General features: G+C 43.5%; 1 protein-coding gene across 2 annotated transcripts in view; it reads right to left on the bottom strand.

The window, feature by feature from the left end:
* LOC128414733 (uncharacterized) overlaps positions 1 to 13,237 on the bottom strand; it is a 165,695-nt gene extending 152,458 nt beyond the window's left edge. For both annotated transcript variants that reach the window (XR_008330719.1, XM_053390442.1), the window contains exon 1: positions 12,978 to 13,237. Coding sequence is in view for 1 of the 2 variants with exons in the window: in XM_053390442.1 (XP_053246417.1) it covers positions 12,978 to 13,163 (186 nt within the window). In the remaining variant the exon portion in view is untranslated. The remainder of the gene's footprint in view (positions 1 to 12,977) is intronic.
* Positions 13,238 to 14,545: the final 1,308 nt, after the last annotated feature.

The following is a 14,545-nucleotide window of genomic DNA, read 5'->3' as shown; positions in this document are numbered from 1 at the left end:
AACAAAATCTGGACGGCACCATGTTGGCTTCCGCTACAGTAGAGCATGGGGACTATGGAGTTAAGCCAATGACATCACAGATGGAACCAAACACCACCGAAATTTAAATTTGAAGGGAATTTAGATGGTTTGTTAAAGTACCTGCTCGTAATTCAGCACATGACTTTATCCATGAAAAGCTGCAAATTCCATTAGCAATCATCTGAGCCATTGGTCCTCCTGAGAGTTTTGTTTCTGCGGCAAATATTTCCATGTGATGCATACAAAGCACACTTTATGAGGGCTACTCCATCCTAGTTAGCACATTGAGCATGAAGTATTGTATGTTTCTGAAAACCTGTTATATTAATTACAATATGCAGTGGCAGGTTAAATTGGCGACTGTTATGATTGCTCAGGTGAACAAAGTCTTCCAAGATGAGTAATGATTTAGTGAATTAGATTTCAGGGCCATGAATCTTGCTATTCGGGATATTACCTAGCATTAAGATTACATGGAGCAAAAATGCCTCCAAAATATTTTAATCTCCAAAGTAGTGCAATTGTGTGTCCAGTGACCCAGTTTACACACACACACACACACACACACACAAACAAACAAAAATGCCCATCTGCACAAAATCTGTGTGCTCAGCATGCAACACAAACTTTTAGGTATGCAATTTCAGAAGCCAGCATGAAAAGCGAATCCTTGCAATAGAAAACTACCAAAACAGCCAGCAGTACTGAAAGTATAAATTCTGGAAAGAAATGTAAGTACTGCTCTCCAGCACACAGATGGCTCCCCTTCTTATGTACCTGTGGTTCATGATATGACCCTCCCTAGTTACAAACAACATGGGAGCGAGGCGAGGGCATGGGCTATCATTTACGAATAACCCACATAATCAATCTCTGCAACATGGCTGTGTCCAGAAGAGGACCTTGGTAAGATGAAGCCCATTTGATGCCCTCCCTACAGCTCTCATGACACTGGTTTAAGCTGGGCTTTGGGAAGGAGGACAAGCCTCTGCCAGGGTCCTAGAGCCCTCCTACCTAAGCACACTGAGCACTTGCCCTGCTATCTTGCCCAGCATCATTTACATTGGCTGAGACGCTCCAGGATTTCAGACAGAGTGTATTTCCCCCCAGCCCATCCTGAATGTTCCAGGGATTGAACCTGGGATATTCTGCATGCAAACAAGATGCTCTTCCAGTGAGCTACAACTCTCCCCTTTGAGGAATTCGGGGAGAGCTCCGGATGAAATGGCATGATTCTAAAATCTGAATCGAAACTTAGCTATCCACTGGATTTTGCACCTTTCCAAATGTGGTGTAAGTTTTGGCAGTTGTATGCATTTTAATACATATTCAGATTAATATGCAGTGAAAGCAGCGCAATGGGTGTGTTAGGGCTAGAATTAGGAAGGGCTGTAGCTCAGTGGTAGAGCATCTGCTTTGCATGCAGAAGGTCCCAAATTCAATCCCTGGTATCTCCTGTTATTGCTGGATATGTTCTCTGCTGGAAACCCTGGACAGCCTCTGTCAGTCAGTGTACTGAGCTAGCTGGACCAGTGATCTGACTCAGTATATAAGGTAGCTTTCTCCTGAACAAGGTACAATTTTCTGGTGCCCATGTTGCAGATGCAGGGGTGGCTTATTAGTTTTGGGAGGGGGGTTGTTTTCGTTTTCATTATGCATTTTGTGTTTTCATTTTGTATTTTTATGTTGCGAACAGCCCTGAGATCTGCAGATGAAGGGCGGTATGTGAATTTAATTAATAAAGTGAATAAACAAATGCCGGAATGTGTGAACCAGCCAGGGGAGTCACCACTTTGGAGAGTCACCACTCTGAGAGTGGCACGAGGGACCAAAACTCTAACCAAGACAGAGAGAAAGGGATCTAGGATGAGATACTGGAGTGGGATGGAATTTGGGGCGATAGAATAGGTTAGCCTCACTCCCCTTGGGATTTTATGTGCACTTAACTCTAGTATATGCATTTTGGTACAAATGACTTGGCTGGAGAATTGGGCTGCAAAATTCAGATAAGTGTGAATTTGAAGGTATGTCTCAGTTCTCACATTGCAGATTAGGTAGGTATGTCTTGAAATGCAAACGGAATTTGAATGTCTCCCCCATCCTTAATGGAAAGCAATGCAAAATGCCAGGTTGTCAAAGAAGGAATCAGGATCATAGGTTTTTGCTGCAGGAGAAAAAAATGGTTGAATGGAGCTTGTTGTTGTGTTGTTGTTTAGTTGTTTAGTCGTGTCCGACTCTTCATGACCCCATGGACCAGAGCATGCCAGGCACTCCTGTCTTCCACTTCCTCCCACAGTTTGGTCAAACTCATGCTGGTAGCTTTGAGAACACTATCCAACCATCTCATCCTCTGTCGTCCTCTTCTCCTTGTGCCCTCCATCTTTCCCAACATCAGGGTCTTTTCCAGGGAGTCTTCTCTTCTCATGAGGTGACCAAAGTATTGGAGCCTCAGCTTCAGGATCTGTCCTTCCAGTGAGCACTCAGGGCTGATTTCCTTCAGAATGGAGAGGTTTGATCTTCTTGCAGTCCATGGGACTCTCAAGAGTCTCCTCCACCACCATAATTCAAAAGCATCAATTCTTCGGCGATCAGCTTTCTTTATGGTCCAGCTCTCACTTCCATACATCACTACTGGGAAAACCATAGCTTTTACTATACGGACCTTTGTTGGCAAGGTGATGTCTCTACTTTTTTTGAATGGAGCAGCCAGCCCCAAAATAGAAAAAGCACTCTATGCATGTTTACCCAGCGGTGGAACTCATTGAGGCTAATGGGACTTACTTCTTAGTAAGTGTACATGGGAATATGACTCTACAGGAAGGTGCTAACCCTTTCAAAGGATCAGGCTGTGTTTCAATTTACCCTGAATTTGCCATCTGTAAAGCAGCGATTGTTGCCTGTTTCAAAGGGCCGCTTACAATGCCTAATTAATTAATGTTTGTGCAGTGCTTTGAAAGGGTGAAGTGCTGTATAAATGCGAAAGGTTGTTATTACTTTCCCGGCATTAGATACAGTATGATCTCTACCCGCTGTTAATAATTGGCACGGCACACTCTTGCAGATTTCCCGACTCACTTAGGCCTATTGCTGCAGATTCAGATGATGGAAGCTAATATGAAACAAAGCATAACAAAAAAGATAATCCCTTGTCCTCCTCCTCCTAAAAATATCTATTTTAAAAATAATAATCCTAACCATAGTGACAGCCTGACACAGACAAAGAGGTTTATTTTTTTTTGGGGGGGGGAATCTCCCTCCCTGCACCAATGCCAAGATAAGCTGTGTCCTGGTTCTGCAAAGTTGCATGGAATTTTCCTTTTCCCATATCTGGTTGAGATTCTCATCTCCTCCTCTGTTTATTTCCCCCTATTATCCTGCGTTATATCACAGCAGGTTTCCTCTTTGAGAGCGGCAGACAGAGTAAGACAGATGTACCAAGTGCAAAGATAGGAAGGGGCTGGTTTCCATAGTGACTGTAACCCTGTAAAGTCACAAAGGACCTGGTTCATGGGCCTGGTTGTAGTTTGGCTGTAAGAATTAGGCACAAAGGAACGGAGGCCTACTAAAATGTTCATTACTTTCAAGCCCCCCCAGCACTTTCTACCGACGTACTATTTGGTAGTAAACATTTGTGCTGGGTCAAAAATGGGACAACTATTTGTGCCCCCATGAAATGACGTCCCACCCTCCCTTTGGTGATGTTCCATATTTATTGGTAAAGAGTGCAAAAGTTTTCATCTCCAAAGCGGTGAAGTTGTGTGTCTAATGTTTACACGCAGGTGGAAAGGGGAAAATATGGGAGCCAGCATTCTAGTTGACACTCCTTATCCCAATCAGTCACATACAATGGATGCAGTTAGTTGCATAGTTTGGGTAGAACGTGGATGGAGAAGTGACTCTTAAGAAATACGGGAGTGCAATTGGGTCAGGTTATAAGTCTTGCTGTGTGCAAAAACTGTGCAGGGTTCAGTTCTCTCTTATCCTTCCACTCAGAGTGAGGGCAATGCAAAGCCTTTGTTATTCTCAGCAACACTGACACAGCACCAGGTCTGGCAGGTTATACCATGTCATAACATCATCCCTTTCACATGATGTGATCCCTGGTTGGTTGAGATCATGCAGTGAAGAAGACCTTAATGATGATTCTCCTGCCACTGTGAAGGAGAGGAAGCGGAAATGCTAAAGCAGTAGCAGCAGATAAGGAACAAAGACAGTGATCAGAAGATGTGGGCAGATGAGAAAGAAATTACATGAACGAATGTGTCGTTTTCTTCTCCCAGACCCTTTCATAGCACACACACACTCTAATAATTTTTACGTGGAAAATAAAAGTTCTGAAAAAGTTGGTAGAGCAAAAGCATGCCAAATATCCACATCGTTTGTTGTTTGTAATTGATAGAGGGCAGAAAAGTAATATGCTAACCAGAGAAACCAGGGCATGCAACCACCTGATGTTCCATCATTTTGGACCTGCAATCTCAACACCAACGAATTTTAAACAGCTACAAACAGCAGCCTGTATTCCTGTGCTGCTTGCTGTGAGAACAAGATGGTGGACTAGATGGGCCTATTGGTCTGATCCAGTAGGTTCTTCTTATGTTCTTATGTAATAGCTTGCTGGAAAAGGCGAATGGCCAATCTAATTCACCATCCTGCTCTCACAATGGCCAACCAGAGGCTTGTGGGAAGCACACAAGCAGGACCCGGGCACAAGAGCACTCTCAGCTCCTATAGTTTCCAGAAACTGGTACTCAGAAGCATGCTGCCTTCAACAGTAGAGGTGGGACAGAACCATTATTATGGGTAGTATATCTCTTATCCTCTATGGATTTTTCTAGTCCCCTTTTAAAGTCATCCAAGTTGGGTGGGAGCAAATTCCATAATTTAAAAAGGTGCTTCTCAGAAGTAAGTCCCATTCATTTCAGTGAGGCTTACTTCCAGGTCATTGCATATAGGATTGCAGCCTTAATTGTATCAGAGGTGCCATATGATTCTTTGTTGTTCTCCCTCACCTGGTAATTTTCAAAACTAACAGGTAGATGGCATCATACCACTATTTTTTAACACATAGAAGTCATTTATTTATTTCGCTTGCCTGGTGTTCTTGTAACTGTGGGTTGTCGCAGTATCTGATTCTCAGGACAGAAGGATTGGCATAAGAGGGGACGGTAAAATAAAAATCTGACTCTTTTTTAAAAATTTTAGTTGTATTGCTGAAGCTTATTGATCTTCCAGGAATAGTCTAACACAACAGATTGATTCCCGCTAGAGATTGGTGGTTATCAAAATGCCAATTCCATGATTAAGACTCAAACTATGTGAAAAAAGAGCAGTGAGCACCTGCTGCACAGTGGCCCACCATATCGTGAGCCGTTTGACTTTCTTTCTTTCTTTCTTTCTTTCTTTCTTTCTTTCTTTCTTTCTTTCTACTGATCATGGTCTCACTTCATTCAAAGCTAAGAGTCAGAAGGAGGGAAACTATAGCAGCAAAAATTTTAAGAGGTGGGTTTAGGAAGCCTTCATCAGTTTTTTAACTTTTGTTTACTCCTTTCCCCCTTTCCTCTCACTTGCTATTTTTGCTGTGCGTTGTCATTGAGGGAAAGTTTACTTTATCCATATTGATGATGGCTTAGAAACTTCAGCTAGTGCAGAATGCAGCTGCCTGGCTACTAGTTGGGGGATAAAGAGGTCAGAGCATTTTACATAAATGTTGTGTCAATTCTTGTGGCTACGAGTACATTTCTGGACCCATTTCAAAATGCTGGTACCTTTATAGACCTAAGTGGGTTGCCTTAAGAACCACCTTCACCAATATCAACCTGCCTGTATCTTCACTTTTGGGGGCCTGATGAGATGCTCACTTTTAAAAACAAAACAGGGCCTCTTCAGTGGTGACCCCCACATCATAAAATTTGATTTCAAGTGAGATTGCATAATCCCCATGCTTCATTATTTTAAAGCAGGTGTTTCTGATCATGTCCTTCTGGGTCTACTTGAGCTCTGTGAATTGGATATTGTTTCTAAGCTACCTGAGTTATTTTTCTTTCCTTTTATGGTGTGCTGGTCTGTGTACCTTGGATGGAAATAGATTGTAATGTTCCATAATTTAACGTTGGATTTTCTGGACTTGTCATCTATATGGTTGTAAACTGCTTTGCAGGGCATTTTTGTCAAATCCAAATGCCTTGTTCCTTCCTTGAATTCAAGTTGCTCTTGCTCAGAATACAAGTAATCTCTGTGTGTGACCCTGGTAAGGACCAGGTCAGACGGATGCACATCGCTTTCCAAAGGAACCATTGGCCAGAATGACTGGTTTGTGTGATATGTGTTCCATTGATCAAGTCATCAAGCACAACACTTTTCAATGGCGTCAACTGAACACATTCAGATACTTGTTATCTACTTTTCTGTACTCAAGTGATGAAGATCAAGTGTTATAAATGTGTGTTAATAAAGCCATAATAACCTCATAGTGCTGATAAAATGTTGCATTTCTTTATTTCTTGGACATTTTTCATGGATAGATAGATATGCTAAAATATTCATAAGCATGAGATATAAATAAAAGATTGAGAGCTGTCCACAATCGGCCAGTGTCAGCATTTTGTCATGATCACAGGTTGTGAGCAGGGCATTCTAACCTTGCAAATCCTTAGTAGGTTATTTAATGTTAACATTAGGGGATTTCTAGGCAAAGGAATGGTTATGAGTGACTGTAATTTTATTAGAAATAACACTCTTATCAGATTACTTCAATAAATCCAGAAGATCATCAAGATAAATGCAGAAATTAATTTTAAGATGCAGAGGGTGTATCCCTTGTGATTCCAGTCATTGTGAAAAGAGGTGATAGTTAAATACCATGTTAATTGCATAAGGTCAACAACAGACTGGTGCTTCCAAGCAAGAAAGTTGAGTAAGTCTCACTGAGTTAAATGTTACTTATGTTGTAATAGGTATGCTCAGGCTTGTGGACTTAAGGCAATGATATTTTCTGTGGATTTATGGCAAGATGGGTGTGTGTGTGGATTATAACATTTTGGATATAACCCATCACATGCCACATGTTTCACCACAATGTATGAGGTGGATGATTTAATATATTCTAAGATTTAATATAGTTTAATATAGTTAAAGCCATGGTTTTCCCAGTAGTGATGTATGGAAGTGAGAGCTGGACCATAAAGAAGGCTGATCGCCGAAGAATTGATGCTTTTGAATTATGGTGATGGAGGAGACTCTTGAGAGTCCCATGGACTGCAAGAAGATCAAACGCATCCATTCTTAAGGAAATCAGCCCTGAGTGCTCACTGGAAGGACAGATCATGAAGCTGAGGCTTCAGTACTTTGGCCACCTCATGAGAAGAGAAGACTCCCTGGAGAAGACACTGATGCTGGGAAAGATGGAGGGCACAAGGAGAAGGGGGCGACAGAGGACGAGATGGTTGGATAGTGTTTTCGAGGTTACCAGCATGAGTCTGACCAAACTGCGGGAGGCAGTGGAGGACAGAGGTGCCTGGTGTGCTCTGGTCCATGGGGTCACGAAGAGTCGGACACGACTAAACGACTAAACAACAACAACAACAAGATTTAATGTATTTTAAATCCTAGAACAGCATCTGTGGTTGTAACAATCTAGAAAATCAGGGACCACCATTCCCTCAGGAGATAAATGGATCCCATCAAGCATTGTTATTATTTATTTTTCTGACGGACCACAAATTATTATATTTTGTGTTTCTTTTAAAGTATAAATCTGCTATTTATAAACTACTAATATTATAAAACACTAGAGAGGTGTACAGGAAACCAAGAGAGGACTTGGCTTGGGTCTGCCAAGTTTGGTAAAAGTTTCATACTTCTCATAACATAGCTCTATCTTCAAAATCCTATGTTCAGAGTCTGTCAGACAACTGGTGGAGAACTATCAAGTTTGGTCTAGATGTTTCAGCAGAACAATTAAAGAATAAATATGAATAATGTGGTCCCCCCCTCCATCTTTCTGGATTCTCCACGAAGGAAGGAATTTCTATTCCAAATGGCAATCTTCCACCTTTGTGTGAAATTCTGAAGTGTGGAGTGTGGAAGAAGAACTGAAGGCAGTTGATTTCGTGCATTGCTGAACAGGAAATTGGGGAAAAGGTATATTCAGGAATGAAAAAATCACAGTGACCTGCTAACCCGTGGGACCCTGCAGTCATCCAGACATTGTTGGACTACAAACATCCAGGTGTCAAAAGCACAATGACCTGTAGTCCCTTCATGACGGACTTCAACTCCCCTGATGACCATGCTGGCTGGGGTTGAGAGGAGTTGTCCACATATTCCTCACTCTTGCACTAACAGCTTGGAAAGCCATGTGGGCTGCCAGCAGAGATGTTGGGACCGTCCCCATGTGGTTTGCATGATGTGATGGTGAGAAATGCACTAGAAGTGCCCGGTAAATGGAAAATAAATAAATAAGAGAGAAGCCTGACAAAAGACTGGGTTGGATGAAACAAATTAGGTGACTTGAACTGAATATCAAAGATGATCAGCATGACCGTTGAGAACTCTTGAAGAACCAAGTTCTAATAACATCAGTTCATTAAAAGGGTTCATCGTGAGACGAACAGAAACTTAACAGGGATCAACGGAGGTGGCGACCTTCAATATTAGCTGTTGTATGTGAATGCAACAAAAGTGGAATCGAGGGTTAGCGATGAATTACTAAGTAGCAAGGCATCTGCCTGAGTTTCCAATTAGAACACAGAGAGTTTAATAGGCACTTTGTATCGGCAGAGGATCTGCCTGAATTTGCTGGTGAATGGCCTTTCCTGAAACTCTGCACTGAGCTTAGAGTAGCTACCAAAATGTTGACTAAGCAAAATGGGAAGCAAATGCCTGTGGAATTGCAGGGGAAGTCAACCGGCAAAATTTCTTCGAGGGAAGGAGATGGGGGTGTGTGGTTTTCTACACTAGTGCAAAGCTGGAATTGGGTGAGGTGGTTTTGGCAAATATCTCCCCAACCCTGATAAGTTTGTGACATTGGGGTGGTGCTTGGAGCAGCAGTGCAAAGGATACAAAAGCATGTTCAGATAAAGAGTTGAAGGGGTGAAAAAGGGATCCGTGGGTTGGAAAGGGTGGAAAAGTATCCCTGATGGATGTGGATGCACCAACTCATTGCCAAGGCAACTTGGCCCAAACTCCCGGCCTCATCGTGATGTGCTGCCACTTGCAGTTAATGAAACTGTCAGCACAGCACAAAAAGGCAAGGAATGGAGACTCTGTTGCTTGGGAAAGAGGCCAATATCTTGCTTCTCCCCCACCTCTCCATTCAGACTGAAGGCATTGAGAATGTGCCCCTTGCTCTCATTGACATTACCATGCAGCCAAGTCTGATTGACTACATGGCACTGTGACATTCCCACAACCGCAATGGCTCAGTGTGGGCATGCCACTGGCATGGAGAAATGCTACATGTGAGTCGCACAACAAGGTACCAGAGAAGCTCAGCCTCCCGTGTCACTATGCCCATTCCCCTCATCAGGTTGGAAGGTGAGGTCTGGCGCAGGAAGCCTCCTCTACTCAGGTGTGACCCCTGTGCAATTTTGAACCCTGGTTTTGCAGGCGGTCTTCACATACTGCAGACATTGCCTTCAGCTTATAGAGGGAGACGGGCCTAGTGACACTGAGGGTGAGGGAACTTGGTGGGCTCACCTCTGCACACCTTAATAGGGCTAGTGTGATTGCTGATTGGCTGGGAAGCCTGCATATGGTTTATTTTAAAAGGGAAAAAAATATGTTAAACAAAGAAGCAGAGATGCGCTGGGGAAAACAGCCATGAGAAATGAGAGGGGTGGAACTTGGGGGATTTTGTACATGCACTCATCAGAATTGGCACGGTCTTGGCAGTCACCGCATATTGCCTGCAGCAAATATGCAAAGCTAATCTGCAGGTTCTACCTCGGATTAATCAACTGAGACATTTGAAAGAAGCCCAGCTTTCAATGAGGCCATCAACATTTCTCTGAGGGGTTTTATCCCTTCCTATTTCCTCTCTGGCAGACACATTTGATGGTGTGTATACTGAGCATGCTTCAGTTCCCATAGCTGAGCCCCATGCTACTACATTGTGCTAGACAGTGCAAATGCAAAGAACAATCCTTCATTTAATTAGCGAAGGCAACAGAAGTGAAGACATTGCCCAAGGTCAACTGGCATTTCAGTTGTAGACTAGGAACAGAACTCGCATCTCTTGGGTTCCGATTCATTCGACCATGCAGTGTTTTGTTTCTCTGGTGCATCTTTGGATTCCCTCAACTCATCTCTTGCCCATTTCCTTGCTGTCACATCCAACGGCCTGATGTGCAAATCCTTTCCCAGAAGATCCTGCCATCTGGAACATGCTCTCTTCATCTCTCCGCCTCATTGATTCCCCCATATCCTTAAAAAATCTCATTGGGAAAGAGCGTCCCTCTTGTCTATGCCTCTTAACATTATACTGCATCACTTCCATTGTGCTTAATTCAATTTAGGAATTGTATTTTCATCAACAGACCAATCCCTGGTACAGCCTGTACATAACTGGTGATGCAACATTAAGCTGTGTTGCTCTGAACAGCTTGTCTGCCTGGCATTAAGGTTAGCACATTCATTCAAAGCCTAGCAGTGCCCACCACACTCTCCTCTTAAAAAAAAAAGTTATTTAGTGCCTTTTCCAAAAATCCTCAATTTATGTTTATTTCATACCACCCTTCATCCAAGGATCACAGGTTGGTTTACAACATAAAAACACAAAAATGCACAAACAACACCACCAACCGTTATTCCCATGATGTTCCTACAGCAGCAAGCCTACCTGTCAACATGATTGCATGTATGTTGACAGTATTCTGTGTCCATTAGTAGAGAAAAATGTGGGAATCAGGGCTTCTCTGTTGGCTTCACTGAGACACCAGCTCCATCGGACTCTTAGCTCCCTCAGCTGTCAACTGGCAGTGGCTATTCCACCAGGCTGCAGCAGAGGATATACTGCAAAACCAGGCCAATTGATTGATTCTGCTGAGAGACCACACCATTTGGCTCTTCCCCCCCCCCGAACTCTTTCCTTTCATGCTGGGCATTATAAGAACCTTTACAGTGCTCTTCAGGAATTCTTCTTGTAAGTACATCCACACCATACATTTAAAGCGCTATGATACCACTTTTAACACTCCTGACTTCCCCCAAAGAGTTCTGGGAGCAGTAATTTGTTAAAGGTGCTGAGAGTTCCTGCATTTCAGGAGGTCAAGCTAGATAACACTTGGGGTCCCTTCCAACTCTACAATTCTACGAGTTGTGAGGAGAACCTATTCCCCTGACAGAACTGCAATTCCCAGAGTTACCTGTGAAGAGGGAATGACTGTTAAACCACTCTGGGAATTGTAGCTCTGTGAAGGGAATAGGAAATTTCTTAACAACTCACAGCACCCTTAAAAAACTACATTTCCCAGAATACCTTGGGGGAAGCCATGACTGTTTAAAGTGCCATCATTAATGATGCAAATGTGGCCTTAAGCAAACACTGCAGGGATAAGCATGCTGACTCTGCCACCATTGCAATGCCCTCCGTAAATTGGAGAGTGACTGTCTCCTGGACGTGTGCATTTTAGAAGCCTGACTTTCTGCCCACTCCATGGAACCAGCCATTGTTCATCGCTTCTGCCGTACCTCAAAATACATGGGTAGACAGCTGTCCTAAATAAGATATTTGTCACCAGGGACTAGAATGCTGCTTACGAAGCTCTACAGATTGATATGTGCAAGGACTGAAAAATCAGAACCTGCTGTTGTACTCAGGTCCTCCTTCAGTTTTCCCATAGACATCTGGTCATCCACTGTGAGAGTACAGTGCTGGACTAGACGGCACATTGATCTGATGTACCTGCATCTCCCGATGTTCCTTTGCGTTATCCAGTCTCCTGTGTCCACATTTTGAGCAGCAAGTAACCACTGAATTCCACTGGGCTCAAGAACACCCATCTTCTTCCCAATTCTGCTTTCCACTACAAACTCTGAAGATCATAAGCCACAGAATTGGATTATGAGCCTAGGCTCCACCCCCCTTTTCTTTTAACCTTCAGTGTGCCCCAGTGGTTCCAGTGCAATGATGGCTCACGTCTGTCAGTACTGTGGGTAATAGTTTCCATGTGACATAATGCTTCATTGCCACTTGTGATATCAGACTGCACCATCAAAATGTATGCATTGCACTCCTAACTTGTGTTAGGAGCTCGATGGTAAAGTCCAAACTGGGTTGAATTCTCTGCAAAACAAGAGTACTGGGGTGGGGGACAACAAAGGGAAAAGGTACCTTTCACTGCTGATATTGCTACTAACTGTAAACAGAAAGAAGATCAAAATTCTGTGGATGGCACAGTTATTCATAGTTATCAATTCAATAAATGACATACTGCAACCTCATAAAAATGCTAACACCCATTTTCTCATTTATATGTAACCCAAGGGGGGAAATGTTTCTGGTTCCAATCATAGTTTATATGGAAACACACAATGCCCTATTTGTTTCTGAACACTCGCTGTGAAGAAAACCTGTAGACCTTCCCATTTGTCTAAATGACACCTTGCACATTTTCAGCTGTCTTGCCTTAAATCATCTCTTTGGCCCTTAATTTTGAGTCATGGAGCATATTTCATGAGCTATCCTTCTCCCTTATCCATGTTGTGGCCCTATTCATTTGACAGAAGCTCTAGATCTGGGTGCCTTTTTTTGCAAGGGTGACGGCGATAATAGGGGAAAACGTGGGCACAGATTATGACAGGGGATTGAGGACTGATGATGGGAAGAACAAATTGTAAGAGAGCTGATGGTATGTGAGGCATTGTAACAAACAGGAGATGCTGGACTGCTTTGTCTCCGACATGCAAAGGGAGGGACATTTGATTGGAAGACTGATTTGGTGGGTGCTATTAACCCATGCCCCTTCATGGATCACTGCCTTGCCGTGGCGAAGGGGCTTGAAGAACTCAGAGAAGCTATGAACTATGCCGAGCAGGGCACCCAAGATGAACAGGTCATAGTGGAGAGTTTTGACCAAACGTGATCCACCTGGAGGAGGAACCGGCAAGCCACTCCAGTATCCCTGCCAAGAAAACTCCATGGACAAAGACAACAGGTGTATAAAAGTTATGACGCTGGAAGATGAGCCCCTCAGGTCGGAAGGCGTCCAACATGCTACTGGGGAAGAGCGGAGGACAATTACAAGCGGAGATTTTACTTTCTTGGGCTCCATGATCACTGCAGATGGTGACAGCAGCCACGAAATTAAGTCGCCTGCTTCTTGGGAGGAAAGCAATGACCAACCTAGTCAGCATCTTAAAAAGTAGAGACATCAACTTGCCAACAAAGGACCGTATAGTTAAAGCTATGGTTTTCCCAGTAGTGATGTATGGAAGTGAGAGCTGGACCATAAAGAAGGCTGATCACCAAATAATTGATGCTTTTGAATTATGGTGCTGGAGGAGACTCTTGAGAGTCCCATGGACTGCAAGAAGATCAAACCTATCCATTCTTAAGGAAATCAGCCCTGAGTGCTCACTGGAAGGACAGATCGTGACGCTGAGGCTCCAATACTTTGGCCTCATGAGAAGAGAAGACTCCCTGGAAAAGACCCTGATGTTGGGAAAGATGGAGGGCACAAGGAGAAGGGGACGACAGAGGACGAGATGGTTGGATAGTGTCTTCGAAGCTACAAACATGAGTCTGACCAAACTGCGGGAGGCAGTGGAAGACAGAAGTGCCTGGCGTGCTCTGGTCCAGGGGTCACGAAAAGTCGGACATGACTAAACGACTAAACAACAGCAACATTAACCCATGGGTAGGCAAACGAAGGCCTGGGGGCCGGATCCAGCCCAATCACCTTCTAAATCCATCCCATGGATGGTCTGGGAATAAGCATGTTTTTACATGAGTAGAATGTGTCCTTTTATTTAAAATGCATCTCTGGGTTATTTGTGGGGCATAGGAATTTGTTCTCCCAGCCCTCAAAAAACTATAGTCCAGCCCCCCACAAGGTCTGAGGGACAGCGGACTGGCCCCCTGCTGAAAAAGTTTGCTGACTCCTGTTAATCCTTTCCCCACTGCGCTTTCTTGACTGGAGAGGAAAACTACGGTAGTCTTAAGAGAGTGGCAAAAAGGAACATAGATGGGCGTTAAGGACTGTAGCTTAGTGGCACAGTATCTTCCATATGAGGAAAGGCTGTAGTGTTCAAGATTTTTTAGTTTATAGAGAAAAAGGGAGTAAGAATTGAAGTGTTAGAAGTTTATAATATCTGTATTTCTCTCTGTCCCTGGCTCAGGCTGGCAGCAGCTCAGCTGTCCTGCTTTTTGCTCTTCAAGATATGGCAACCCTTTAAACCTTTCTTTGTGTGCCTTCTTGAGAAGTTCAGAGGGTGGCAACATGAGACTGGACCTTCTTTGCAGTGTGTCCCCATCTTTGGAATGCTCTCCCCAGGGAAGTTTGCCTGGTGCCTTCACTGTACA

The sequence above is a fragment of the Podarcis raffonei genome, chromosome 5 (assembly GCF_027172205.1).
Source record: "Podarcis raffonei isolate rPodRaf1 chromosome 5, rPodRaf1.pri, whole genome shotgun sequence".
In the NCBI taxonomy this organism is placed as follows: domain Eukaryota; kingdom Metazoa; phylum Chordata; class Lepidosauria; order Squamata; family Lacertidae; genus Podarcis; species Podarcis raffonei.
Note: the sequence above shows the minus strand (reverse complement) of the source record. Positions and strands in the feature narration are given on the sequence as shown.